Source organism: Micromesistius poutassou, assembly GCF_964030765.1.
Source record: "Micromesistius poutassou genome assembly, chromosome: 2".
Lineage (NCBI taxonomy): Eukaryota > Metazoa > Chordata > Actinopteri > Gadiformes > Gadidae > Micromesistius > Micromesistius poutassou.
In genome coordinates this window covers 1,799,382-1,808,860 of record NC_140272.1, presented here as the reverse complement: position 1 = coordinate 1,808,860, position 9,479 = coordinate 1,799,382, and the positions used below count along the sequence as shown (strand labels likewise).

At 42.8% G+C, this 9,479-nt stretch overlaps 1 protein-coding gene across 1 annotated transcript; it reads left to right on the top strand.

The window, feature by feature from the left end:
* Positions 1-351: 351 nt before the first annotated feature.
* LOC311338663 (green-sensitive opsin-like) lies at positions 352-2,076 on the top strand (the record flags this gene model as incomplete). The annotated part of the gene is made up of 5 exons (XM_084463945.1): positions 352-739; positions 1,028-1,196; positions 1,299-1,464; positions 1,612-1,851; positions 1,969-2,076. The coding sequence occupies 5 exons, from the start codon at positions 352-354 to the stop codon at positions 2,074-2,076; spliced, it is 1,071 nt and encodes a 356-aa protein (XP_084320071.1).
* Positions 2,077-9,479: the final 7,403 nt, after the last annotated feature.

Here is a 9,479-nt window from a genome sequence, read left to right as displayed (position 1 = left end):
TGAGTCTACTGTGTCAACGTTCTCCAGTGTTATTCCATCCACATAGTATTTTCTGCAGGAAAGACATTTGCTAGTTACTTCATGACCTACAAACAAACAGTTTGTAGGTCAAAAAACTCAGGATTATGGTAGGGGACTTAACTAGAAAGTAGCACAGAGGGATAGAGCGCTGCAGTGTATTTTCTTTCAAGTGTTAAGATCAATTATCCGCCTCTTTTTAACGCAAGCCCACCTCCCAATCCCTCAGTAATCTAACGTTTACCAGTTTAAGGCTAAGTTGGAAGGTATAAAGACTCACAACCGGCCTTCACTTGTGGAGTCGATCAAGACGGTTGCTTGGAGCTTCTAGAGATGGGCTGGGACAGTGGACACAATGAGCCTAACGGCACAGAGGGAAAGAACTTCTACATCCCCATGTCCAACAGGACTGGGCTTGTACGAAGCCCCTTTGAATACCAGCAGTACTATCTTGCTGATCCGATCATGTTCAAGATGTTGGCGATCTACATGTTCTTCCTGATCTGCACTGGAACCCCCATCAACGCTCTCACGTTGCTGGTCACGTTCCAGAACAAGAAGCTCCAACAACCCCTGAACTTCATCCTGGTCAACCTGGCTGTGGCTGGTCTCATCATGTGCTGCTTCGGCTTCACCATCACCATCACCTCTGCCCTCAGCGGCTACTTCATTCTGGGAGCGACCGCGTGCGCCGTGGAGGGATTCATGGCTACGCTTGGAGGTAAAGACCAGAACCCCTTCCTGCCTTATTTTGGCAATAATAGTCTCTCTATCATTGTGTTGGAGGCAGAACTTGCAATGGCTATCCACAGGGACGATGAAGTATGAAATGAGCTAGACACCTGAATCTACCTCAGCGTCACAAGGGCAGTTAATCAAACAAAACTAGTTTAGAAACTAGCAAAGAATGATTAGCACTAGGTGGGCTTGCAAGCCTCATGCACATGGCTACTGATTTATGAACATTTAAATTGCCACCCTTTTTTAATATTCAACCTTCTCATACCAGGCCAAGTGGCTCTGTGGTCCCTGGTGGTCCTGGCTGTGGAGAGATACATTGTGGTCTGCAAACCCATGGGAAGCTTCAAGTTCACCAACACCCACGCCGGTGCCGGAGTTGGTTTCACCTGGTTCATGGCTTTTGCTTGCGCCGGCCCTCCCCTCTTTGGGTGGTCCAGGTATTTATGAAACAATGGCCCCTTGTTCTAGTCATAGTGATCTGACCAGAGAGATCATGTGGGTATATTTTATTCTGATGATTCTTCCCTGCTGTTCTACAGGTACCTTCCAGAGGGCATGCAGTGCTCCTGCGGACCAGACTACTACACCCTGGCTGAAGGCTACAACAATGAGTCCTACGTCGTCTACCTGTTTGTTTGCCATTTCCTCGTTCCAGTCTTCCTCATCACCTTCACCTACGGAAGTCTTGTGCTGACAGTCAAAGCTGTAAGTGACCAGTATCCAAAACGTGTTTATTGGAATTGTACTAATACGTGACAACTATTTCCTTTTTTTATAAGTACCTTTAAAGCCCCTGGTGTGTCAGTGTTGTATTATAGTCTCTTTGCATATGTTCTCTTCCACCATATATAGGCTGCAGCCCAGCAGCAGGAATCTGCCTCCACCCAGAAGGCTGAGAAGGAAGTGACACGCATGTGCATCCTGATGGTCCTTGGTTTCCTGGTTGCTTGGGTGCCATATGCCTCTCTGGCCGCCTGGATCTTCTTCAACAGGGGAGCCGGTTTCACTGCCGTCGGCATGGCCATCCCTGCCTTCTTTGCAAAGAGCTCAGCGCTGTTCAACCCCATCATCTATGTTCTGTTCAACAAGCAGGTGGGTTAATCACTCACATTACCAGTCCACTTTTCCTTTTTACTTCCAGTTTCTACAACCCTGTAACCTGACGTATGTTGTACGCTAAACAAATGTATGTTTTTTGTCTCATTCCAGTTCCGTAACTGCATGCTTAGCACCATTGGAATGGGAAGCGCTGTGGATGATGAGTCCTCAGTCTCTGGCAGCAAGACAGAAGTCTCCAGTGTGTCCACAGCATCGTAAAGATAACCTGAAAACAGTGTGCTTTTCTGGTTTCTGGTTTCTGAATGCAAAGACATTTTTACAATCTCTGGACATTCTTCTCCATGCTACTTGATTTGGAATAACTGTTTCCATGGGTTGAACCAAACTCACCATATCTGAGGAAAAAACAGGACACCTGATAGCAACCATTTATTCCAATGTGACCCAAGGGTACAGTCTGGACCGTATCATTTGTTCATTGCGATCGCTCGGTTCTGCTTGTTGATGTATCACCTGTGAGGTGTATGTAAGTGTGTGTGTGTGTGTGTGTGTGTGTGTGGGGGGGGGGGTGTTTGTGTGTGCATTTGGGTGTGTGTGTGTGTGTGTGTGTGTGTGTGTGTGTGAGCATGCTCAGAATCAGCAGCAGGCCGAGTCATTCACCTACATTAGGCCATCACGGCAGGAAATGGCATTTTCTGGAAGATGGTTTTCTGAGCTCTAAGCACAATGTCTTGGTGTTCTCTAGAAAAAAAGTATTTTCAAGTTGATGGGAACACACATTAATACTGTTAAAGGACCATCATGCTTTCAGGAACAAACAAATGTATATTTTTGGTGGAAAGTACATCAATTATTTTATGGATTTTGTCATCTTGTATTTTATAATTGACTACAACACTTAGCCATAGGTATATAAATAAATGCATGCATATGATTTTGTTGTCATGTCCTATTTACTTCAGCCGCTGGTGCTATCAACAATTCAGATAGCATGGGCTACTCTCCAGAAGACTAAGACGAGAGACACCAGAGCCCTCCCTCTTTCTACTTAGTGTTTACTATTTTACCCTGTATACTTTTACTATACTGACGACCAAAGATCAGGAAGTGTGTATCGCCATTAGGCCAGAGGAACCAGAGCCCGCCAGATATAGACACTGACATTCAGAACACTCCCAGTATGAAGGGAAAAAACATGTTTTCACTTCATACTGGGAAGTATGGTGTACTGGGAATAACATCACTTCAATTGACACAAGTGTCAATCCATATCACTCATTTAAAAGTTGCACACTAAATCTTGACTTTGTGTCCGCCCGACCCTAATGAGTTTTGATAAATCCCCTCTCTACTATTGTAGAGGTCAGAGCCTGTATGGAATATAATCCTAAATGGATAACACCCCTGGTTTCACCCCTAGATTTTCAAGCAACCACATGATTCAGCCAATGAGAACAAACATAGGAAGGAAGAGTGTAGGCGTGTGTTTAAGTTTTACAATTTATTTCATTGTTTCGTTTCACCGTTTGCCTTTGATCCTGTCCTTGAGATTCAAGAAATGCCTAAATGTACCAGACACCTTCCCCCATTTCATCCATGATAAGATAAGATAACACAACACCTCAATATAAAACCATCAGAAATGTCAATGTTTTATGAAGAAATAAGGATCTTGGTAAAATGGGTAAAATTGGGAAATGGTGTCTGAGAGGAAGGTGCTCTTTTTGTCAACAGTGAACAAATCCTGCCTTTTGAGAACGTCACCAGCCGTCAGCTACTGAGCACGCGTTACGTTTGCCGAGGGGCCGCTGCCAATCTATTTCATTAGGACGCTATCCTTTAAGTTTGGACGCACCTAACCTGGTTTTAAATGGATGAATGCGTGCGGGCTGGGAGGCAGCTGGTCAGGAGGCTCAGCGCTGAGACAGGAAGTCTCCTAGTGGGACGCATGTGGAAGAAATCCCAGCATAGCTGTCACCGGGACACAGATCACCACGCGTGACACAGATCAACGTGTTAGCACACATTATGCAACATATTTACCTATTTGAGACCATGTCCTACGTTTGTAGCATATTTTATATGAGTTCATGACAGGGTGTGTTCATGTTAGATTGTTTTGATTTCCTGTGTTACCGTTCAACCGGAAAACCCTTGATTTATGTTGTTTGTGTATTGATTGGCGTTGAATCTTCGTTGCGTTCAGTGACGCAACCCTTCAACTAAGGCCGGCTGTTCACTAACCCACACCCACCAGTGTTTGGCGTACCTACAGCAATCCCTTTATGATCTGTCAAACACAGGTGGGTGTGGTTACATGACCTCCTGAGTTTACTTCATTAGACCTTTCCAGACTTGTGATGTGATTACTTGAAAAACCAATGGACTCCCAAACTCAATTACTCCATGAAATTATCACTGCTAAGCTAATCTAACACATCCCAGTGGTCAGCATGTCAAACAGATAACGTTTAGGAAACATTGGTTAAAACAGAGATAGAATAATTATTAGAATAATTACGATAAGACAGTTAGAATTAATTGTATGTGTGTGAACAAGAAAAGCAACCCCCTTTTCCTTTCGTTGGTGTTTTTTGTTGTTTTGGCAAAAGATGAAATCAAAATGGATGTGCAGTTATGACAAGGCAGTTACGTTGAACTTTGTTAACGCTAACCATGAGAACTCAGTGCTGAGGGAAGGCCTTCACTGAGCATGTGGCCTGTGTCAGACCCTGTGTGTCGCTATATAGTTAGTTCAGTAAACAGTATTTTAAGTCACCTAAGGTAATCCCTTAGTAAGTATTGAACGAGGAGGCTTCAAGTGCATTTCTTAAAATCAACATATGAATCTTGTTTGTAATAATTCATCTAGGGGGGAGGTGGGGGGGGGGAGAAGTTGGTCTGTTGATCCCCTCACTAAGTGCACTAAAAGACCTACCTTGCTGATTAGTGGCTCTGATGCTCTGTGTTTGAATCAAGAGGCAACCGTTGGGGATTTATGGCCCGTAGTGAGGACATTTTATCATAGAGAGAAGATGATACTATTCACTGCTATAACGTTGAGGGGGAAAATCCACAACACAAATTAAAACTCATTATTATTAAAAACATTATTTAGAATTTTTGTTAATCCAATTTTGGCTTCCTTCTTACAATTGTTGATGGGTTAATAATCTGCACCGGACAAATTCTCATAGGCCCGTTCAACCTTCTCTTTTCCCTGACTGGACACCGCTCACAAACATCTTATGTACGAACTGGGTGATAAAATACTAAAACCAGAGAGAGAGAAAAAAAAACGAGAGAGAGAGAGAGAGAGAGAGAGAGAGAGAGAGAGAGAGAGAGAGAGAGAGAGAGAGAGAGAGAGAGAGAGAGAGAGAGTGATGTAAGCAAAGGGCAAATATGCAGCATTTATCAATAGATCTTGGTTAATTTGTCAACGTCTCCACGGGGGATTCCAAGGAGCTTCTCTCTATCCGCTTAATGTAAAAAAAGGTCCCCGACATGCTGTTAACGAGGAGGGGTTTGTACAACCAACCCCCCCCCCCCCCCCCCCCCCCCCCCCCCTAATCTATAAACCCTCACAAATTGGATTCCCACCTCGTACGTAATGCGGAGCTAAAGCTACGAGCATGTGTCGGACATGGCACCTGTCACTCTCAATCGGACGTGCGTGTGGAGAGGCTCACTGCACCTCCACACGGACGTCAGGGGTCAGATCGTAAGGTCATGATAAATGGCATACTGACCCCCCTGCGGCCCCGGCACTACCTCCTATGATTTATTGTGACGTGTTGTTACATTTCCTTATTATCGACTTAGTTGACACTGATGCGAGTGTGATTAAACAGCACACATCCAGGTTTTTCTCATGGTCGGTCTGGCGATATTTTAACCCATAATGCATTTTAACCCATCCGAACTACCTTTGACAAACTCTAACTTTAAGCAGAAATTGATATTATTCATGTATTACAATAAATAAACACATTGAAAAGACTGTCAATGGAATATACAATGTATTTTCTTGCCACTTTGACGATATTTTACAGATACTTCTCCCTAAAGACAAACATCTAACATTAAAATGATATCCATACCAGAATAGCCCTTTATAAAGGCCCGGATACACCATTCTGACTGCCCATCGTCGGCAAAAAAGGCAGTCGGACCGATTTGGTCATGGCCGATTCAACTCACTCAATCCATGCGTACTCGACTGAAAAGAACACAGGCGGCTTTGACGACGTTCGATCGCACAGCACACACCGAACAGACTCAGGTCACAGCACACACCCAACAGACTCAGGTCACAGCACACACCCAACAGACTCAGGTCACAGCACACACCCAACAGACTCAGGTCACAGCACACACCCAACAGACTCAGGTCACAGCACACATCCAACAGACTCAGGTCACAGCACACACCCAACAGACTCAGGTCACAGCACACACCCAACAGACGCATATACATAACGGTCATGTTTTCGTTCAGTTTAAATATACAACAGGGTAATAAAAAAACGTTGTTATCTTACATATTCTGAGCATGTGGCCCACCTCACTGAGTCCCAAATGGGATTGGTGTGGCAGCTTGGAGGCGTCTATAAGCTTCTGGGGAGAAAGCTAAAATAAACGAGACCAATTGGATGTGTCCCGCGTGCCCACAGTCACACTAAGCTAACTGGGATTAGCATCTCGGTTAACGGCGAGGCGAGTGATTAACACTTCCTGCAGAGAATTAGCAGTTTGAAAGTGCGGTAGGAAACTACCTCAAAACTGCACCACTTAAGCTGAACATGTATGATTATAGCAGGCCTCATGCGTAAAAGTGACCCAGCTGGATGCATATCGAATGACCTGCATGCTTTCTGAACTTGATTATTTTATTAATTTTGTTTAATGTTTTTGAATGTATGAGTTAATAGCCCAACATTTTCCCACTATTCATCTCATTTTTACATATTGCCTGGATCTTGCCTATCAGGCGGCAGGCCCACAGTAGCAAATTGACGGCTTTAAGGTTGAATGTTACAGTGACAACATATAGAAATAGAAAAAATTACAAAGAGCATTGAGTAAAATTGTGTTTTGAAAACAATAATAACAGCGTGCAGGCCTATTTGACGTGGGCATGGACACTGATTACCCAAGGACGTTTCGAAGTCTTAACTCATGACATTGTTCAGCGAAAGGGCAGTAGAGGGTAGTTGTTGTTATACATCAGCACTGGAGGGTGCTGGTGAGGCCTGTGTGTGTTGTGTGAGTATGTGGCTGGTCACGGCTCTTGGTATCGTTAACGTTTTATTTTATTTAACAGCCACCAGGGGGCGTATTTTCATAGGAAAAAGATGCTTATAAAATCCTGTACACCGTTTCGTTGACCTACTGATCTCCATCTCATACTGTTGATAGCGCAATAGCGCATAATATTCAACCGTTTGTAAAAATAGATAAAAAAATAATAATGCTTATACAACATGCTGTTCAACGGAGAATATGCTGCTTTTGAGCATTTTTGGAAAATAAATATCACTGTTTTTTCCACTGCTGAAGACCGTATTGAGCTACAAATGGAGCTAATTCATGTGACATGTCAAATGTCATTCCTCGCCACAGGTCAGACCTGGGATGACATCATCATGACCTGCCACCATCCGATTTGAGCTGCTGTCAACCGTGCACACCAGTCATGTGTGAGTAGTCCATATGTCATCTCTGTTCCACCAACAGCAGGGGAGCTGTTGATTGACGGCTCCACAGGTCGCATTGGATGTCCAGAGATCTTTGTGATATATAACTGTGACAGACCGCAAAGTGCACACGCAGCTGTGAGAGGGCAGTGGAAAAATGTATTTCACACGCAAACGAAAGTTACTAGGTCCGATTACGAATATTTGCTGGCATCTTTGAGCAAAATGCCTAACTTCTACATGCTCTTTAATGACCTGTCTCTGAACGCTCACTAAGTCACTTTGGATAAAAGCGTCGGCTAAATGATGGTAAACATTGTTCTCCTCCTTTCATGTTCTTCGCTTGGTGGCCTCTAGGGGCCAGTGTGGACATTAGGTAAATGATAGCGTTTCTGATTTATTTTCTTTCTTTTTCTACAGGACTGTATCCAGAGATGCCAGACGATTCACAGCTTGATTTCTCTGCTCTTAAAGAAGAGGTACTCCAATTCTTGGCTTCTTCCCCTTAAGGTCTCTGGTTGTGTTGTATTTTCCAGAATATTGACCATTATTTATGTTATGTTGTGTTTATCTGTTGGGTTAGGGTTATTTATTCGTTTTGCTTACCTGTTGTTTTCATAACGGGATGTCACAGATAATGCAGAATTATCTAGATAAAATCAGAAGTTTTTCGGTAGGGCACATACAATCTTATAGTTCATTGTAGTCACAAAGAAAAGGCACATAAAGAATCCACTCATGTGTCAAGCAAAAAAAATATTTATTGGTTCTGTCTTTTAAGTAGCCTATGTACAGCATATGGGATACTGCAGGTCTGACCAGTGCATGAAAAGAGACAATGCAATCAAACATAGAGCTGTAACGGCAAGCAATAGAGTCTTATTTAAGAAATGAAGAGCTGCATAGGTGACATGTTTGTGAAAAGCTACATATCTGTATTCACATAATTTACGATATTCAGCCCAAAGAGAGGAATACTTTTTAAACCAAACTAGCTGCATACTATGCAGGGGGCTAAAATGCTGACATACTTTGAATAGTTCAGCAGTAATCTTACTGGGCAAAAAGTGTCGTGCAGTAAACATACAAAGATCAAAACCTGTTCGGCCATCTAGTCAAATATCATGACTCACTGACCTGAAGAAAGGTCTGCCTCATTCACACAACACTCAGAAGTAAATGCACGTGCTTCAGCTTCTGGAATTGTGATCCTATTCTCTGTGTATACTTGATGGTGGAAAACAACGAATTGCAAGTCATTCTTTATGTTTTGGGCTAGTTTCATATTCAGATTTGAAACGTCTAAATAAAGGCAGCAGTCTTGTATCTAATTAGCTATTCAAGCCACATTTGGGATTGAAATATCGTATTTTTGCTCACCCATCGCACATTCTGGTCTTGCATATTACTTTTGAAACAAACCATCAATACATTTTCCCAATCTATAATTGAATAAAATTACAAAGGCAACAATGTCGATAAAGCTATTGGCGTTGTCAAGATGTAGCATGGTTATGGTTCAGGAAAACCTCCCACATCATCCATCACCCGTCCTCATTGGACAAACTAAGACCACGTTGCCATGGCGTCATTCACAATACCCACCTCCGGTGCACTTTCCGAATAACAGTGGATAATGCAGGTTATGTGGCACGTGATTAACATTACGGTTATAACCTAGAGGCTACCAATAAGGTGCCCGATATCACTGAATAATATCCCTTTATAAGATATCATTTATATTACCAAAATTTGGGACATTTTAGGAACTGCTTTGGGGGGGCAAATCATGCTGTTGAATTCCATTTCAAACTGAATCAAAGATACATTGTGACAGTGTTACATTGAAGATACATTATTTCTTAAGAGCCCATTCAAATCAATGTTTTTTTTTCTATTCTATATTCAATTATCCATTATTTTCTCGGGGGAAAACTGAAACTGCATTTCAAGGCACTCTCTCAG